This window comes from Penicillium expansum, assembly GCF_000769745.1.
Source record: "Penicillium expansum strain MD-8 chromosome Unknown contig69, whole genome shotgun sequence".
Taxonomy (NCBI): domain Eukaryota; kingdom Fungi; phylum Ascomycota; class Eurotiomycetes; order Eurotiales; family Aspergillaceae; genus Penicillium; species Penicillium expansum.
This window is the reverse complement of record NW_015971392.1, coordinates 83,807-103,128: the sequence shown is the minus strand read 5'-3', so window position 1 is coordinate 103,128 and position 19,322 is coordinate 83,807. Positions and strand designations below refer to the sequence as shown.

The 19,322-nt window shown below is 45.7% G+C and overlaps 6 protein-coding genes across 6 annotated transcripts; 4 read left to right on the top strand and 2 right to left on the bottom strand.

The window, feature by feature from the left end:
* Positions 1 to 224: 224 nt before the first annotated feature.
* Positions 225 to 1,560, top strand: PEX2_025940 (putative aminotransferase; the record flags this gene model as incomplete). The annotated part of the gene is made up of 3 exons (XM_016739869.1): positions 225 to 257; positions 348 to 787; positions 843 to 1,560. The coding sequence occupies 3 exons, from the start codon at positions 225 to 227 to the stop codon at positions 1,558 to 1,560; spliced, it is 1,191 nt and encodes a 396-aa protein (XP_016596563.1).
* Positions 1,561 to 6,274: 4,714 nt separating this feature from the next.
* Positions 6,275 to 7,696, top strand: PEX2_025930 (uncharacterized protein; the record flags this gene model as incomplete). Its single annotated transcript, XM_016739868.1, has 4 exons — positions 6,275 to 6,322; positions 6,372 to 6,436; positions 6,488 to 6,834; positions 7,347 to 7,696. 4 exons carry the CDS (start codon positions 6,275 to 6,277, stop codon positions 7,694 to 7,696), a joined length of 810 nt encoding a protein of 269 aa, XP_016596562.1.
* Positions 7,697 to 8,805: 1,109 nt separating this feature from the next.
* PEX2_025920 (MDR family MFS transporter) lies at positions 8,806 to 10,528 on the bottom strand (the record flags this gene model as incomplete). The annotated part of the gene is made up of 4 exons (XM_016739867.1): positions 8,806 to 9,426; positions 9,477 to 9,903; positions 9,960 to 10,339; positions 10,397 to 10,528. The coding sequence occupies 4 exons, from the start codon at positions 10,526 to 10,528 to the stop codon at positions 8,806 to 8,808; spliced, it is 1,560 nt and encodes a 519-aa protein (XP_016596561.1).
* A 1,908-nt stretch (positions 10,529 to 12,436) lies between these two features.
* Positions 12,437 to 14,518, top strand: PEX2_025910 (fungal specific transcription factor domain-containing protein; the record flags this gene model as incomplete). The annotated part of the gene is made up of 4 exons (XM_016739866.1): positions 12,437 to 12,490; positions 12,579 to 13,135; positions 13,208 to 13,719; positions 13,773 to 14,518. The coding sequence occupies 4 exons, from the start codon at positions 12,437 to 12,439 to the stop codon at positions 14,516 to 14,518; spliced, it is 1,869 nt and encodes a 622-aa protein (XP_016596560.1).
* A 60-nt stretch (positions 14,519 to 14,578) lies between these two features.
* On the bottom strand, positions 14,579 to 15,295 carry PEX2_025900 (DJ-1 domain, InhA-type; the record flags this gene model as incomplete). Its single annotated transcript, XM_016739865.1, has 1 exon — positions 14,579 to 15,295. One exon carries the CDS (start codon positions 15,293 to 15,295, stop codon positions 14,579 to 14,581), a length of 717 nt encoding a protein of 238 aa, XP_016596559.1.
* A 2,597-nt stretch (positions 15,296 to 17,892) lies between these two features.
* Positions 17,893 to 19,187, top strand: PEX2_025890 (uncharacterized protein; the record flags this gene model as incomplete). Its single annotated transcript, XM_016739864.1, has 3 exons — positions 17,893 to 17,921; positions 17,985 to 18,337; positions 18,520 to 19,187. 3 exons carry the CDS (start codon positions 17,893 to 17,895, stop codon positions 19,185 to 19,187), a joined length of 1,050 nt encoding a protein of 349 aa, XP_016596558.1.
* Between the last annotated feature and the right edge of the window lie 135 nt (positions 19,188 to 19,322).

Sequence of the window (19,322 nt, the reverse complement as noted above, 5' to 3'; positions counted from 1 at the left end):
TGCGCTGTCTTCGCGGTCCGGTGGACCAGGCCCCAATATTGCCTAATTGGGCCACATATGCGATCCAGCCAATCATATAGTCCATATCTAGTCTCCAACAATCCAAGGTACGAAGTATATAAAATCCTATAAAATCCTCAAAATCCATCATCCGAGTTTCCTCATTCTCTATCTTTTCTTTCATTTCCCAAATTCCCCTCTTTTTGATACCAAACCCAGCCAAAATGGTCCGGATCAATGCGTTCGCCGTGGAGCAAGTAAGCAACCACCAACCCTCAAGCCACATTCCAACCCCAACCTCACAACCAATCAATCTACCTGGTCACATAGAGACTAACACCCAACAGTGGATGGACCTCTATGAAACCAGTGCAAAGCACAACCTCGCCGAAACATGCTGCGCATCCATCTCCCTCAACGATCTGCTAGCTCTGTCCCCGAAAACCGACCTAGTAGACTACACGCAGAAGCAAGTCTACGGCGCGATCCGGGGCTCCGAGGCGCTGAGGACCAACATCGCGAACTTGTATTCCGGGCCCGTCTCTGCTGATCGAGTCCTCGTCACAAACGGTGCCATCCAGGCTAATTTCTTGGCGCTCTATACTCATGTCGGGCCGGAGGATCATGTTATTTGTCAGTATCCGACCTACCAGCAATTGTATTCTGTTCCCGAGTCTTTCGGAGCCGAGGTTAGTCTGTGGCGATCGGATGAGGCGAATGGGTGGAAGATGGACTTGGAGAAGTTGAGCTCGTTGATTAGGCCAAACACGAAGATGATTATTTTGAAGTATGCATGACTCTCGCGGTTCATTTATTGGATATCTACTTATTAGAGTGTATAGCAACCCCCAGAATCCCACTGGCGCGATTATTCGTCGAGAGGAATTGCAGGGGATTGTGAATATCGCGCGTGAGCATGGTCTCCTGATTCATTCTGATGAGGTTTATCGACCTTTGTTCCATTCTCTTGACTGCGGCCAAGAGGTTCCTCCGTCTATACTTGAATTTGGGTATGAGAATGTCATTGCAACGGGTTCCATGTCCAAAGCTTTCAGCTTGGCTGGGATCCGATTGGGTTGGATTGCTTCGCCGAATCCTGAGATTATCGAAGCTTGTGCCTCTGCTCGTGATTATACTCTGATCTCGGTTGGCCAAATCGATGATAGCGTGGCAGCACATGCCTTGTCCAGTCCATGCGTGGAAAACCTGTTGCAGCGCAATCTTCGCCTGTCTCAGCGGAACCTCGAAGTCCTTGAAGCATTCATCGAAGATTACAACTGGGCTATGAAGTGGACAAAGCCAAAGGCCGGAACGACTGCGTTCATCAAATTTGTCGACAGGGAAGGCAGGGCAATCGACGATGTCGTGTTCTGCCAGCGACTCCAGGAAATGACCGGGGTAATGCTGGTCCCTGGGAGCCAGTGCTTCGGGGGTGGGGTGGATTTCCGCGGATATGTGAGATTGGGCTATGTCCAGGACAACCAGGTGATAGTTGATGGATTGAACACTCTGAGACAGTTCATGCGTGATGAGTATGAGAAGTTGCCGCTAGCTTGCTGAGGGCTTAGAATAGAACCAATTCTAATCCGAGATTCGCAAAATACATGTCCCAAGGTAATGATGTCTCGGATGTCCAAAACTTATTCAGAAGCTCTCGTCCTCTTGTAAAATTTCCCATTCCAAGACTTTGCATGTCGCCCATCCGGTTATGGATAAACTCGCATTCCTTGGGATCATCGGATTCGCAGCCAACACTGAACATGGGCCAAAGGATTAATATATTCGCTGAAGAGAACGGCGGGATGTCTTTCACTGCCGTTATGACTTTCCTAATGTCCTCTTTCACCGTCTCATGATTTCTTGGGAGTATTTGGACTCGGCGGTGGAGGTGTAATAGAGCGGAGTGAACAAAGGCGAGATGTGTACTCTGCAGCTCAATAGAGTCCCCTCCAGAAACACCGCACTCAACAAGGGAGATAATCTCAATCTCAAGCTTTTGAGCTTCTGCCAAGATACCTTGTTGCATCCCAGGCTCAGTGTGACATTGGCGTTGCACCAATTTGGATAGCCGCGCAAGCAGCGGAGCCAACTTCAAGGAGTATCCACATATATCGTCGACATAAGGGTTCAACAGATCAGAAGACCTATCCAGTAACATAGTATCAGTGCTGATCACGCCACTAGTACCCAATCCCGACAATCCCGCGAGAACATCCATTGTTGTAAACCATTTGACCAAACACTGAATGTAAGGATCAGTAATGCGTGGTGTCCCTTGGCTATCCAAAAAGGCACCCAAAAGACGCATTACCCCGCCAAGATGAGTCCGCCATGCCTGCATATTCCCATTGCATACATCATTAGTGCACAGAGCCATCGCCGTTGTGACAGTCGCAGCCGTTAGTGTTGCGTTCGTTTCACTGAGAGCCGAGCGTAGGTTTGAAATAGACAAGTTCGTAAACCTCAAGCAGGATACCCTTGACCTTGGTCCTGTGTCTTGGACAAGTCGACTGTGGTGACTGCAAGCGGATGCGAGGAGTGCATAGAGAAGATGGGGTGTCTCTAGAGAACTTGCAATGATTCTTTGCAGGAAGAGTGCTGGGGCAGCGGGAAATAGCCGCGGAGCTGTTTCGGTGCTAAAGACGTGCATGAAAAATCGGGATTCTTTTGATGATAGCAATGGTGATATGTTTAGAGCAGGCTGGTGTGCGATAAGGCTTAGACTCTGGCTAACTCTCTCATTGCGGCGATCTGCTTCACTCGGCCTTGTGTGAGTGACTGTATTCTGGTTTATGATATTGATATCATATTTGCACTCTTTGGGAAACCGGGTGCAGCGCGAGCAGATAGGTTTCTTCAGGTCACACTGATTGTTGTATTAGTGATGTTTAGTTGGTCAGGAAGAAGTTCTTTACTTTGACTTTTTTGCGTCGACATTCTGTGCAGCCATCTCGCCTTCTTTGGCGGATGGGGCTATTTTTGCCAATCTGATGGCTTGGCATAGCCAGCCAAATTTATGATAAATGTAGATGAGAAGGAGAGGAGAAGTAGAAATGGCGAGAGGAAGGGGAAGAGAGTAGTCCCACAATTTCCTGAGCCAAGTACGTACCCGATCCAGTCATATTGCAGCATTCCTGAACTACTCAAATTGTTTGAATGTTCCTTTATAAAGGTAAAAGAATAGTAGCATATACGGCCTTGTCAAGTGATTTTAGAAGTCTTTTAAATTTAGTAGTCTTTTGATAATTTTTTGGATTGGGAAAAGCTCAATAAAAATATTTTGGCCCTATACAGCTTATATTAGCTGCCAAAGTTGCGGTATGTAGACGCTGCTGACTTCCTATTAAGTTATCAAATAGTTACTATTAAGTTATTATATAGTGAAAGTTATATACCGTAATACTTTGGAAGGAAGTACCTCCTCGACCGCCGTTCTGCATAGTAGCGTCAAAATTATCGAACAACTGGTTAATATACAAAGCATTAATTGCAATAACTAACCTTTAGACAGAAATGCGTCTAATATAATAACCCTGACTTGTTACCACACTTGTATTCTTTGAATTCTCTTGTATGATGAGCGGACAAATTTCAATATCCGCGGCTAGACTTCAATTTGATAAAAAGACGCCGAATAGCCTCGCTATTTAGCCATAGAAGCCAAATTAACATCGTAGTTAGAGTTAGACAAATCGTGATAATCCAATAAATCCAGAGATCATGGGATACGCCGATAGACTTTTTATCGAAGTCGAAAAAATTCATGCCGAATAATCCCTTTCACTGTTAGAAACTTAACTGACTTATATAGTTTTTGAACTCACAGATACAAAAGTTCCTGGGAGATAAATCATGCTCACAATGGCCACGGTTTTCATCATTGTGTTGTCTGTGAGTGAATGCTGCGCCATTTGAAGAGAAATCTCATTGTCCCTTTGGGAGACGATGTTAAACGCCTGTTGAGGAACATTAGCCACTAAAACTTTCGAGATAGGTTGAAATATGGCTACCAGATTGATTTCATTCTGCAATCTTTCACTAAGTGAAATACATCGGAGCTTTGTAGAACGGAGGCTCTTTCCAGCGAAGTAAAACTGTCTCTTTATGTCTTTCGAATGCCATTGTATTCTGGCTTCCGGGGTGGGGTGGTCTTCATCGAATATGGAACATTCGTAGATGATACTATCAAGCGTCTCCAAAGCAACGTCGAGTATTTCCTTTGAGTGACTGATATGTCTAGCCAAATCATGAAGCAAAATAAACCGTGGCTGAAATTTTCCAAGATTCTTTTGGTACTGCAGTGAACATCTTAGCTTAAAACAATTCCAAAAGCGCAAAAAATAAACCTTACCGCTTCAACTTCCCAAACCATCCCACGGAGATCCCATATTGCTTGATCATAGAGTTTCCGCATCTCGCTAACGAATATAGCATGCCACCCATATGGATCGCTCGTGTGAATGGAGCGTAGCGAGACACGCAGTTGGGGCATTAGGTACCTCGGAAAGTCCAGAAACATGACCATTTGTTTCGAAGTGACCCAGTCCTTCCGTACAAAGATAGCAAATTGCATCCATTCATCACATATTCCGGAAGTGTCAAGATTTTTCCAGATCCTTTTAAGTTTGAAAAAGCTCCAAGAGTCTACCATGCATTAGCAACAGCCCGAGGCGATATAGAGATCGACAACTAACCATAAGCCAATATTTCCCCATTTTCACCTCGGTGATACTCGCATCCAAAGGTACCGTTCAGGTTTCTCGCCATAATAAGCCCGAACTCAGGGGGAAAGAAGTTATCGTTTCCTTTGGATATCCATGCGCTGAGTACTTCTGTAGACAGAAATCTACAGATGCGAGGAAATTATTAGTATGTCTGTGAGGTGTGGCCTAGGGGCATTTGGATGTACATGATCGTTTCAGGAAACTTTTCCTCTGCCTAGATGTGGGATATGCATATTAATATCGTTCAACCCAGTTGATAATCTGGTCGTACATGAAATTCAAGTTCCAAGGTTGATAGTCGCTCGTGATATTCACCACCGTCTTGAAAAATGTCAGACACCGCAAGATACACGTCAGAAAATTTGTAGACCTTACGACTTGAGGGCTCTAGAACTAGCACATCACCACTCTGAGGCAGGCGTTCGGTCGATATTGACCCCCTATAACCGATTTCTGGAGAAACAGCTTTGCATGGCGACATGGTGTACATAGAAGGCAAAAGTATGTATCTGCATGTAAGTGGACTGCGGAGTGCATGCTGGTTGGTAAAGCCTATATATACTTCAGGCCTCGGGTTGTGGAGAAACGTCAAATCCACTTTCTGCTGACGTGGTCGGCGCTAATACATATTCTAGCCTTTTTAAGAGCGGTTGGACGGTGTTTACCAGATTAGGGCGGGCTAGCATACTTTAGCGCTGGAGTAATCTATTTCTAAACCGCAGGTTTCTTGATTAACAGACCGCCGGATAGACACTTAGGTCTATTGGCTTTATGGTGAAACAGGAGGAACGGCTACTCGTTATCTGAAAAGAGATCCCATTAAAGACCGATAAGGACATGAACATGAGATGGTGATAGGTGGATAATTATGGTCAGCTTCGGTTCGCCGCTAAAATATCTAGACATCGGCAAAATGAGACTAGGTGTTATTGATAAAGCAACAATCTCGGGAATCTTCACTGTGCCGAAGGTAAGTTGGTTAAGGCCCATAAGGGTATAAACGGGCGCTAGTGGGACCGGACCGCGCTTTGACCTTTTTGACCGTTAACAATATCGGCTATATCGCGAGACAAGCTATACAATGCCGAGCGTCATCTAGTGTTGAGGAGTAGTCTTTTTAAGTACCCCGTATTCGTAGTCTAGTAGCCATTTGATAGTTACCTGGCGTCGACCTCGGGATAAGAATATGATTACATAAGTGTTTCGGTCCCGTTTTGAATCCGATACCCGATACCCGAAATTCGAAGGTTGACTTCTTGCCCCTTGCCCCTTGCCATGAGGACCATGTAGGATTCCCAAACATTCTCGGATATTATGGAAGGTAATCAGCCAAGGTCTCTTACCAGGCAAGCAGTAAGCATCTGTGACTTAGAAAAATGTTCCCCATCGCTGATACCACTATTTAAAGTGTGACTTGTGCCACGCACGAAAGGTCAGTCTTTCACTCTGGATGACCCATCTCCAAAGAAAACCGCCGACAAAAAGAAATGATGTCCGGTCAAATGTGATCGTGCAGAAAATTGTAAAAACTGCAGACTTGCCCATGCTGAATGCCGTCGGACACGACCTCAAAGATTGATTCGCACGCGAGTTTCCAGGTATGTAGTCTAAATATGACTGGGTAGAAACGCACATGTCTCACGATAGACAAGAATTGATGCTCTAGGGGCAAGACTAGAAAATCTTGAAAAGAATTCTCAACATCCTCTCGAGTACGTCTGTTGATAACATAGCGCAAGGCCAGGAACATTGATTTTGAACAGAAATGATCGCTCGAGATATTCCACGGGGCTAGCCGAAACATTGCCCCGGATGAACGAGACAAACCAGGGGAGCAAGTCCACTGAGGTATCGAGTATCCCATCGCGTGTTACCACCCCTAACGATTCTTCTCATCGGACGGCAGAAGCCCATCGATTCATCCAGAACGAGCTTGAGCAGAACGATGGCATGACTAAGGATCGTCAAAACGTGCTCACGTCGGCTTTAGATTTCGTTGCCAGATTCTCTCATCCTTCGCTTCCTCAACCCAATCTAAATGTTTTAGACACAGAAGAAGATCTAGTGTCTGGATCAACTCCCCCTGAGCTACTTTATATGATGCTTCCAGGTAAGCATTGGCCGATGCAGTACCAAGACATTGCATATTAACAGAAGAGCCAGGTACTTTTGATGCACACGAAACAGATTCCAAGACGTTCCATTGGCCAGATCACATTACAGGGCCAACTCTTCAGAGGATGCTGCTTTATTTGATCGATAATGAAGGAAATGACCAAACAGCCCTTCACTATCGCGTATGCGTATATTCGAAGGCATTCTTCTTTCTCATGAAGTCGCCTCAGCCACATCATAGCAACCCAATTTGCGAAAGACTGAAACAATCTCAACGTGAATACAAACGTGTTGCACTGGCTTCATTGAGTCGTCTGCCCTTTCTATCATCTCCCAGTCTATCACTTGTTCAAGCTCTTCTCTCTGGTGTAGGTGCTTCTATCACTCTTTGCCAGAAAACGCTAACCCAGTAGGCGATGTTGATGCAATACCTGGGAAACATGTCGTACAGTTGGAATCTCACAGCATTTGCTTCCCGAATGTTAATGTCCCTCAATTTACATGCAGTGGAGACAACCGATGAGATTGACGATGAGACTCAGGCTAGTCTCTACTGGTGCTATTACCTCGACAAGGTTCTGAGTTGTCTTTTCGTACGACAACCTTCTCTTCCGAAATTGCGCATTGATCCGGCTTCTATGATCCCCGTCAACTCCGCAAATCCTCTTCAGACAACAGTGAAGATAATGGTGGAAATGGCGAAAATACAGGAGGAGGTGCTAGAAATGCAGCTCAATCAAGATGTTGTTGCAGACAAATCTCGGGTCGATGCGATAGTAATCTCCGCAGATTCTCTCTTAGCTCTCATCAAAGAGGTAATCTTGCTTTACCCCTTCCAATTTTATGGTGATAACTAAGTTTGGAGACTCGGTCATCTGTGCCGCTAGAATTCCAACTCGACTTCGATGCAGCCGAATTTGGACACGCTGCAGTATTAGCTAATGTCTTCAAATGCTCTCGGTGGAGCAGAGTCTATCAACATAGATGTCTTGACAGCGCTAGGAAAGCACTTACTGTTCTGGCTGCTATGCTGGATCGTGAAGATCAGCAATCGGATACAGCAGATCAATATCCATCTTTTTTGACTTGGTAAGCCAGGAATATTACAATATTTACATCACGAACATATACTTACCAACAAGCCAGGACGGTCTTGCTTTATCCACTTACTCCATACTTTGTGCTATTCTGCAATGTGGTGGCATCTTCACACAAACCCGACTTCGATTTGATGCGTCACGTTACGGAAAGCATGTCTCGGTTTATTGATGCGAATGAGTGGATTCACAAAGTCCACGGCCTTTTTCATGATTTCCTTGTTTTATGTGATCCATTAATGGGGCAGACTGTGTCAGATGATATGACAACAGGCGAATCGGAGCTTTTACTAGTTGACGGTGCGAATTTGGGATATGCAAACAGCACAGAAGAGAGGCTGATTTGGGAATTGTCTGCCTCTCAGCCATCATTAGATTGGTTTAATGTTCCTCTTCTGCGAGATAGCTTCTAAGATTGAGCCCGCATGCTTCGAATGTATTGGGGAGATATGCACGAATACATGGGATTACAACCCCGACATTTTTCAATTTTCAGTTCCTAATTATGTTTTAATAATACAAGTATAGAAGCGAATGAATCGATGAGAGACACACAGACAGCAGAGACTAAAAGTAATCTGGGATCCTCCCCCTAGTAATGGTGGGTCACATTAAACTCGTAAGGTGATAAGAAAGACATCTTGACAGAAATCAAGGTGTACAGCAAGGTATGGTATGGCCAATGGATGTACATAAATCTAACTAATTAAAATAACAAAATCCGCTATTTGACAATCTGGGCGGACATCAACGGCTAAGCTTAATATGTACTTTTGTATGGTAGCCACTGCCGTAGCGGTCCATGTATTTCCCGTGGGGTTTAATACTCGGTTCTCAACCATCTTATGTAACATAGCTTTCGACACATCTCAAGCCTTCACAGATTTCCACTGCACGAATAATGTTCCGAACAATGACAATGCTCCCATAGCAGTCGACACGTAGAAGGCAGCCACAAGACCTTCATTGTAGGCGGAAAGAACCCGTGGTAAGACGTTTGCCGGGATAAGATCTTTCAAGGCCGTGGCACCAATGTCGACAACCTGCTGTGAATCAATTCCCGATATACCAGACAGATTCTGCAGAAGTGCGTTTGTAAAAACGTTCTGCGCCACAGAAACGAACACAGCTCCACCAAGGGTTTGCGAAAACATGACCGCAGCTGTCGCAATGGGCACATCGGCAAGTGGAAGGGATTTTTGAACAGCTATAAGTGCCTGTTGCATGCCAGTTCCCACCCCAGCACCAAAGATAATCTGATAGCCAATCCATTTCCCACTTCCTGTGTCAGGATGGAATGTTGACAAAAGACCTGCCCCCACTGCCATGAGCAAAGATGAAATAATCATGAAAGGGGTATAGTAGCCGAATTTTGTGACACAAGCCCCTGCCACAATAGACAAGAGAACCTGAGCAAGAAGCATGGGGAGGTTCATGATGCCTGATTTCACTGCTGAGACACCTTTGATGGACTGGAACCAGATAGGGAGCTGTATTTTGTAAGTTTCAGATCATATAAACGTGATCTGGAAAAACTCACGTAGTAAACCAGGGCGAAAAAAGCCGCACCAAGGCAGAAGGTAAACAAAGAGCTTCCCCATACATTCCGGTTTCCAAAGATTCGTGGTGGAAGTGTGGCATTCTCTTGTCGCCAGAGCTGCACAAAAACGAAGGCAATCATCAGAACCCCAAAAACGACGAACAAGGCTATTATTTTTCCATTGTTCCATTCATAGACTGAACCACCCCATTGCAATGCCAAGAGCAAGCATATAATAGATGGAATAAAGAAGATTGTGCCAATGATATCAAACTGCTGGATCTGCTCCCTGAGAGACAAAGTTGACTTGGCTTTCGGGGGAGAATGATAGAAACAGAGCAGGAAGATAAAGGTCACAGCACCAATTGGAAGGTTGATGAAGAAGCACCAACGCCACGAAGCATGGTCTGTAAAAGCTCCTCCCATTCTAGAATATCATGTCAGCTCGTCTTCCCTAAACAAATAAAATATTGATACACATACAAAGGCCCTGCAACGCTCGCGATCCCATACATACCCCCGACAATCCCAGTATATAAAGGTCTTTTTTCTAATGGCACCGAGTTTGCAATGATCAGAATAGCACCAGAGAATACACCTGATGTCCCGATCCCGGCAATCGCTCGACCAAGTATTAGTCCCAATGAATTCGGTGTTACACCGCAAATCAAAGATCCGACTTCGAAAATGATCAATGCTGACAGGAACACCCATTTGACAGAGCAGAATGTATAAAGCTTTCCAAAGACCAGTTGCATTGAGCAGGTGGTGAGGAAATAAGCGCTACCATACCAACCCACGTTATCGAGCGCATGAAATTGAGCGGTGATATGAGGAATGGCTGTCGCAATAATTGTATTGTCCTGTAGAAAAATAAAATTAACTTCCAACCGAGCCCCTGGGAGTTCAACTGTACTCACCAGCGCCATGCAAAATATTGCAAGGCAGAGAGCTGTCACGATCACGGCTAGTTTCATTGGCGATGGGTACGTCTCTTGGGCCTCTTGTACTGGCTCTTTTTCAGACATTTTGTAGGAAATTGACTTTTCCATTGTGAGAAGAGATTTAGGAAGCTGAGCTTGGTGAAATCCCTAATCTACTTTTTATAAGTGTCGGGCTTCTCGGATTCTAAGGTCGTCCGATTTCCGAAATAGTTAGGGCTGTCCGAGCCGTCCGAATCGTCCGAACCACAGTCAATTATTGAAAGTGCCCCTTGCCCCTCGAGAGAAGTCTAGGCAGACACACCTTGCTGATCTGAAAGTTGCCTATATTTTCCCTGAAATGAATGTGCCGTCATAAATCAACGAGATGGATTTATGGTAATCATATGCGGATTTGCGTCGCTGTGGATGTGAATAGTCAATATTCTATAGGAAGTGCCTCCCCCTCCCTATTGCATATAATATGGCCAATTAGGAAAATTTCCCTTGGGGATTGCTTTTTTTTCTCATCACTATCACTAAAGCCAAATTGAGTCTAAACTCTTCCGCAATCTACTTGATAGTTCTGAATTGCACGTAGAGCAGTTGCGACGCTAGAGTGCTTTTTGATGTTATAGAAAACAGATACTATAACAAGAAATTCTATCTCTACACGGAGGCTGTTCCTGTGAGAAACACTTTTTCAAGGAACTAAAGTGGACTAGCTCAGTATGTAACCTCCCTTTGTAAACCACCTAAACATCCAGCCACCTTCACTTTAACCCAGGTGATACTGTGTCTTATCAATACTAAATCAAGTTTGTAGTTTTTTTCTCCGGAGCCTTGGAATTTTGGAACACCACGCTATGGCTCGGTTGGACCAACTACCGCTCGAACTGCTTTATTTCATCGCATGAGGGTTGCTCAGATGCTGGGACGAATGTCGCTACATTCGAGAGTCCGGCAGAGATTTCACGTAACACCGATACCAGAGACCTTTTGCAGGAAGTCAGAAATCCGTTATTATTTGCCGCCCAGGGCGGACATCTCGGCACTCTTAATTCCATGCTTTCCGAAACACAATCGGATCGAGCCTGCTCACTAGCTCAACTGCGTACCGTTCTTCACTGGGCTATCCGTTCTCGCGATAATGAGCTCGTGGAGCTGGTGATCAAGAATCACGCTCCCCCTATACCCCGCAGGCGATGCTGCAAGGGCGTTCTCCGCATTAGGCGTTGCCGTGGCCTCGCTGAATCACTTGATTATCCCCCGGCTTCGAGAGGCATGAGCAAAATCAGGTTATGAAGAAAGGATGAGTCCTCTCGCGAATGCTATATCCAGCAATCAACTACCAGTGGTGGAGCTTCTCCTTAAACAAGAAGACCAGTTGAATTCTGATGGAGCTTTAATGCACATCGCGCGCACAAATGACAAAGATATTTATCAACTATTGATTTAATGTAATGTTTTGAAGATGGAAATCTTTGGCCCTCAGGCGATGTTCGCTGCAATCATGCACGGGCACAGGTGGGAGAAGGGGCTTGAGGTCAATGTGATGGCAGGCGGACCTTGGACCTATGATACTACCCCAGTGGAAAGCTCGGAGGATGCAAATTATATCCCAATGAATGGAACATATATTAATACGGCACAAATGATTGATATTCTAGTGTTGAGATAATACGAGATTTGCATATGCCTTGGATTGTAAGCCACGTGAGAGGGCTTCCCCTTTTTGTTTTAGTGCTCACCTGATTTGTCAGCTGCAATTCTTCCAAGGCTCTTGGAAATTGGAGGATTTGGTGTCTCAAACTATCGGAACATCCATTGATATATGTAACCGATGATGGATAACGTAATCTCGAAAGACACACCTCGTTCACTGAAGAAAGCAACGCCTGCGTGCGAAAAATGCCGCGTTCTCAAAGTCAGATGTATTCGACCCGAGGAAGGACAGCCTTGCACTAAGTGGGTGTCACATCCCTGACCGTATACTTCCCCTCTAGCTAATGTGAGTAGATGTACCAGATCAAACTCTCAATGCATAGTTTCAGAGCCGAAACAGCGACCTCGAGTTTCACAACGAGCGAAGCCGTACGTAACCGTGAAGGGCGCTCCGGTCAAGAGATCACTTTTACTGACGGAGAAGGGATGAAGGAGACTGGTCGATCTCGAGTCCAAGCTCGCCGATATAATCGGTCTTCTCTCACGCTCTAGCGCACCACTTAATGAAGTCCAACCCCCAGGTGATCTGGATTTTGGGCTGCCTGCGGTTCCTGAATATTTCAGCGACAGCCCACATCCAACAGCTGAATGGATGAGCCAAGGGGGTCTGAATGGTCCTGAATGGGACGCAGGCCTAGGGTCGAGTGAATACCTGAATACCACCGAAAATACAGATACCCTAGAAAAATCTTGGGACGGATCCACTGCGATGGACGCCGCGTGGATCACCGACTTGGGACTCAGTCCTGTCGTCCTCGAGCATCTTCTAGTCAGGTTCCGCGGTATGGCGTCCTACTTTCCATTTGTGCGGCTCTCACCTGCCTGGACCGCTGCATCGATGGCCGAAGATCGCCCCTTCTTATTGCTTGCAGTTGCTGCTGTTGCTTCTTCAAAGTACTGTCACCTTCAAGGTGCTCTGATCAAACAATTTAAAGAATCTCTTAGCCAGCGGGTCATCATCGCTGGAGAAAAAGATCTAGATCTGCTCCAGGGATTACTCGTCCACCTTGCCTGGTAAGATCTCAGTTCCCACACTGGCTTACCTTTTGTCGGTATGGGAGGCACCGGCAAGCTGACCAATGTCAGGTTCCATTTCCACTTAATTCCAGGAAGTCAACAAACCTATCAATACTTGCAAATCGCAATCAGTATGGTCATTGATCTTCGTGTTGATCAAGAGGCTACCGACTTGCTTGAGCAGCGAACCGAGCTGGGTGATACTTATACCCGGGAAGCATGTCGTGCTTACCTAGGCTGCTATTACATGTCTAGCTTGTATGATGCCATTCTCCACCTGAATAAGCGCCAATGGGCTTGTGCTGACTTGGATAGAATATCAATGTCTTTGTCAAAGCCCAACAATCTCAAATTTCACGAGGACATGCTTCGATGCGCTATGATGCTACAAAAACAGCCAGAATTTGACACAGACCATTTAATATACCCAGTGGCGAAAGTGTTACAGTTTGCCGAGGAAGTCTGCGAGACATATCGGTCCGAAGGCATTCATGGAACTCGGTTGTGCATCCATGCCGAACGATTCACGACGCGGTTAGAAGAATGGTGGTCGTCTCTATCGACGGATCTTCGCAACACGGGTAGGACTCTCCGAAGCTCTAGGCTTCTCATTTAACTGATTGAAGATTTCTAGTATTGCTGGTCAACGGCTATTATACTGTCAAGATCCGGATTCAAGAAATGGGCTTGGTATATTGCTACGGGCAGAGAAGGCCACCATCCTCAAAGGCACAGGAAGATTCCACCATATTATCTACACCTCCAATGGTGATCAGCAACTTGGTCAAATGCGTCAGCTCTGCGAAGGAGTATCTCGATCTATTTTTTGCCGTTCCCGCTTCGGAGCATAATAGCTTACCATTTTCCACGTGGTATCAAGTTAATCTCACGGTATTTGTACTGTACAGGTTATTTGTGGGGCTGCCAGAAGTGCCTGAATGGAACGGGGAGATTGCACAGCAATCTGTAAATCTACAGGAATACCTTGATACACTGTTGTCTAATCTGCAGGCCATCAAGCCATCGCCAGATACGCAAATACCCACCAAGAGCCTCTTTTCAATGATGCCTGAGATCATAGGAAGTGTGAGGAAGTCCTATGCAGTGTCAAAAGAGAATCTCGCACACGCTCATGATAGTTACCATGCACATCACGAGGTTGTGGCATCAAAATTTACAGCTTCATCTGCTCAAGGGCTGCACCGCTGCCCTGGATTACGGTATAGGAACCGCCATGTCACCCAGGCTCTGGATCAGCCCGCACTACAGAACGCCATTGCTACAGAAATCCAGATGATAGAAGATGAAAAGCTTTGGGGTGATCTTCTGTTGATGGATACATTTTCTAGCATAACAGGTTCCTCATCTGCTGAAATTTGACAAGTCATCCATCCTCCAGATCTCCCGCCCTGAAGACTGCAGCTTCAGCATAACCATTCTTCAGATCTCGTCGGGAAAGACATGAGTGGAAATCTTATTTCCAGCCGAATCGTATCGCTGAGGCAAGACATTGAAAAGCCCATCAACATCCCGTGGTTCATAATCAAGCGACAAACCCGCCTGAATAAGAATGTCCAGTCCAAAAGTCTCTTTAATCCAGTGTGCAACCATGTCCATCCCCGCCACAGCTCCACTCCCAGTCCAAATATTACCATCAATAATCCACTTCTTCTCCTTCGTCCAATTGACTTTCGGGTATCTCTTCTTGACCCAATTGTACTCGAGGTTATTGACTGTAGCCCTCCGGCCATCCAGAGCACCGGTGGCCGCAACAACGGCGGCGCCGGTGCAGGTCGTGAACAGTAGCTTTCCGGAGGCAGCATGGCGGCGAATAAGGTCCTGCAACTTCGGAGGAAGATTGGTTTTCGCAGGGATATCCCCACCGACAAGGAGGATATCCAACTCGGGGGCGTCATCCGCAGTCACCGTAGGGACCATTGTTACAGTGCTTGTAAGCAGGTGCACCGGCTCCATGGTCTCTCCGATATGGTGGAAGACAAAATCGGGTGCCTTTGCGATGAGTTCTGGATCCACCGGGGTGTAGACATTGATACCCTCCATGAGCATTCTACTCGCGGAACTGAGCAGATCGAATGGCCCGAGAACGTCGATCGTCTGGAAGTCGAAGACCAGAGAACCAACGTGGATGGGAGACATTTTGGTAGAAGTATTGAAGGATGAATGTCAAATGAAGTTTGTGTTTGGTGATTGATAGTCAATGGCATTGTCTGTCTTTGATGCTTAAATACTTAGGGCTGCCATTTTCCGGAATACCGTAGATCGCGGAGCGGGCCGTTCCAAGGCTCCGCCCTCCGTGGTTGATAATCCCGGCACGGGCAACGAGGTAAACTCATGAACCGTGTCCGTGATTCGATTTGAAATCCATATTGGAAGATTCTAGAGTTGTAGGGATTTCTTAGGGACCATGGGGAGACCTTATCGCGTCAACATGCATTTATTTCTAAGGCGTCTACTATCAAGACCAGATTGGCAGTGAGCTGGAGCGATGAGCCATTTGGCATAGGTATTCAAACGGGACAGCACATCTACAATAGTAAGACACTGGATTTTACACGAAAGTGTTAGACGCATGCTACCTGGTATGCCCCTCTATCCACAGCAGAAGGCAGAGCCTCTGCCACAACCCACATATCTGCGAAATGTCAGTATCCGAGATTAGACGAAACGACATGGCTTCTAGACTTCCCACTTCGAGGCTTCATCTGATCCGTGATATGATAAAAAGCCAGTCCTTTACCACGTCTCAGATGCCCGAGGGAAGCTGATCGTACCAAGCCCAACGTATCAAGCCCCCTTTTCTGTACATCTGACGTGTCTCGCATGCCTGGCAGAACAACTCATACTTGCATTTCCCCTCTTTTCCCAGATTCATCTACAAATAAAGACTTCACTGTACTACCCACTACTAAATAAATCATTTAACTGCGTCTACTCTGATTCATATATTGCGCCATTGCTAAAGGCGTTCAAAATGACCCGAAGCCTTTCTGGTCGGAATCTTGCAGGTTCGGAATCTCTGAACTCTGGCCAGGATTTTCCGAAGATCGAGTACAATCAGCCACTGTCATCGTGAGGGCTTTCAAACAATTTTACTCGAACTTGACTGACTTCTCAATTTCTGCAGACCCTACGGTCATCCAATGATCACACTATGCATCGGACAGGAGGAATATGGTGTTTTGGGGTCACACATTCAAAAGTTTCCTCTATTGGGTCTCAATTCCTCCCAATATGGAGCACACATCGAACTTTCCGATATTCATGAAGATGTCGGCCACACCTTAGTTCATTTCTTGTACTCGGGTACTTACGAAACAATCAATTCGCCACTCGACCAATTCAAGCTCAGCCTGACAATAATTATTTGACTAGGATTTAAGTTACGAGTTTAGCTTTGTATGCCGATTGGGGGAACCTCGACCTTAAGAGAAGGGCCAAAAGAATAAGTAGGCTTGCCACAAGTGGTCTTTTGATTCTAAGCGAGGATGGTGTCGTTGGGGTTTGTCTATAACGTTACGTTTTGCGAACCGGCGGTTACAGTACCATAACAGTGACTCACGTCTAATTATCATACAGTTCTGCCGATATATATTCAACTCAACGCCTGCTGGAACTGACCATAGCCTTAGAATCTCTGGAGAAAGATGAGGTGGGAAGCAGCAAGTCTAGATAGAGATAATATAAGTGATAGGTAGGTAAAAGAGACTTAAACGAGGAAATTAGGCTGTCGGATCGTAGAAATGTGATCAAACTATCACCGCAGTCTTTGAAGTCTCGAGCTTAAATTTCGCTTATTGTCTTGCCATTTACAATCTAAAATATTGTTTAAACAAATTCAACGTACTTAGATGCATAGGTCCGGCTAGAGTCTTATGAAATGTACAATATCCAGCAATATTCATGTTAAGCTAGTGTTGATACTACCAATGGCCAGCCACTGGCTTCGCATTGTTCTCCTAGGGCAAGACCTTTAGAATTGACACTCGGTCGAATGGTTTGCGAGTGTATCATTTTGGTAATATCGATTCAACATTTCCATAAATCATACTTTTATTAGCTTACTTCGTACATAATTAGTAGCATCTAATTACTTCGTAAGCAAAGTAAGAACTGCCCTGAAATGCTCCACAGGACCAGCCTCACAAAGCGGCACCCCGATAGAACAAGTCGTGTGGCCTAAAATCCAGTACATGAAAATGTACATATTTACTCGATTACACATCAAAATTTTATAGGTAAGACCTCGGACATGATCATGCAATTTGTTAGACCGGGCCGGTGGGATGAACGAGTTTAAAACAATGCGTTTTTCACACTTCATATATCAAGGCAAGGATATTACCCAGTCCCGAATAACATGTTCATTGTTGCTGACAGCTAGAGAGAAGCATTATTTTGAAGGTACTTCGATGCCTTGTAATCAGTAAAGCTTTGGCCCCATACTTAGAGATGTGATGTATATATGCTGGTGTACTATGTGCATATGTAGATAATGTAACAGCCTAGTCAGCCCACGTATATCCCTGCTAGAGGTCGCCCTGTTTTGAAAATAGATTGGGTCTCACTGCATTTTCAAAAGCACCTCCTCGCCAAGTACTTCTTGGCTTGTTTTACGACGAGGGGTGTTCTCTAGGATTCTATACTTAAGCATCATAACATTACATTCTGACCTCCTTAGACATTTCAAGGAACATCTTTTGTCTTTCTCTCCTACCCGCTGTTTAATTTTCACCATGTCGTCCGACGAGAAGACACCTTCCAAGTATATTTACACAAGACCACGGTGTATTTACCTACACTCCGACTCTTGCTAACTCTCAAACAGGTCGATCTTCGCAAAGCCGCCTGTTAAGATTGTCGTGGGCAGCGACGAACGCGTTTACTATGTCCACCGTGGTACCCTCGAGGTTCACCCCGCATTCGAGGCTCGATTGAAGACGTCAACGGATGAATACGAGGAAGCGATTGATTGGTCTGGTTTTGATGAGCAGACCATTGATTGCGTGTTGAGCTTCCTTTATACTGGAGGCTATCAGGCACCTCAGGTGACCTCTGTGACAGTTGGGGAAGATGAGGCAGGTGCGGGGGAAGAGGCCCCAGCGCAAGATGGTGAAGAAGGCGAAGAACAAGAACAAGAAGTGGTAGTAGATGAGGCGGAAGACGCGGATGAGGAGAACGGTAATAAAGTCCCCCTCTCAAATCATCCTATCTGATTATCAAAAGAGAACCAGACACTCATATCAAAAATATCAATACAGAACCAACATCACCACCTGACAGCCCACGGTCACAAACTTCATGGCCACACTCACCATCTCCAACATTTCCTGCCCGGGCAAGGTCACTGTCGCCAGTCGCAGAGTCCTCCATAGCCTCAGACTCGCCACCAACCCAGGCCATGTCAGAGTGTGATCTAAATGACCGACCCCTCACTCCTCTAGAATACTGCGATGGGGTCACTCTGGCCACGGAGCACGTCTTGGCGCAAAAGGCCCCAGACCAAGGCCAAGAAGAAGAACCAGAACAAGAAACCGAAGGAAACACCGCCCCCGAGATTTATCTCCACGCCAAAGTCTACTCCTTCGCACGTCAACTCGACTTCGCAAAATTGGAACAATTCGCCCTGAACCATCTGGCCCAGGTACTTGTTGCCCTAGAGCAAACAGACAAGGTCCTATTCCCGTATTTGGCCGATGCAATTCGACTCATCTATACAACGACTAGTGCCATTGATGATGCGAGGAACTTGCTATCTCAGTTTGTGGCACTTCGGTATACCACGCTGGTTGGTGAAGATCTGGACGAACTTATCACAGATGGAGGAGAGTTTGTGGTTGATTTGTCACATAAGCTTGCTCGAAAGCTCGCAACCATCGAATTGGCGTTCAAGAGGGTTGAGTATCTTACCCAGAGGAATGATGAGTTGAGGGCCGAAAGTGTAGAGAAAGATAAAGAGCTGAAGACCTTGAGAGAGGAGGTTAGACATGGACCGGCACAGGGCTTTCCGACTTTCACGTATCAGATTTAGTTGATATGTCAGGTAATATAGTACACAGCCGCTATTGAATTGACTACTGATTGCATTTCCATCCTTTTTTGGGCTCTCAAGTTTTGGGCAATGTTTTCAACTAGAACGTCTCTCACACTCATCAATAGACAGCCA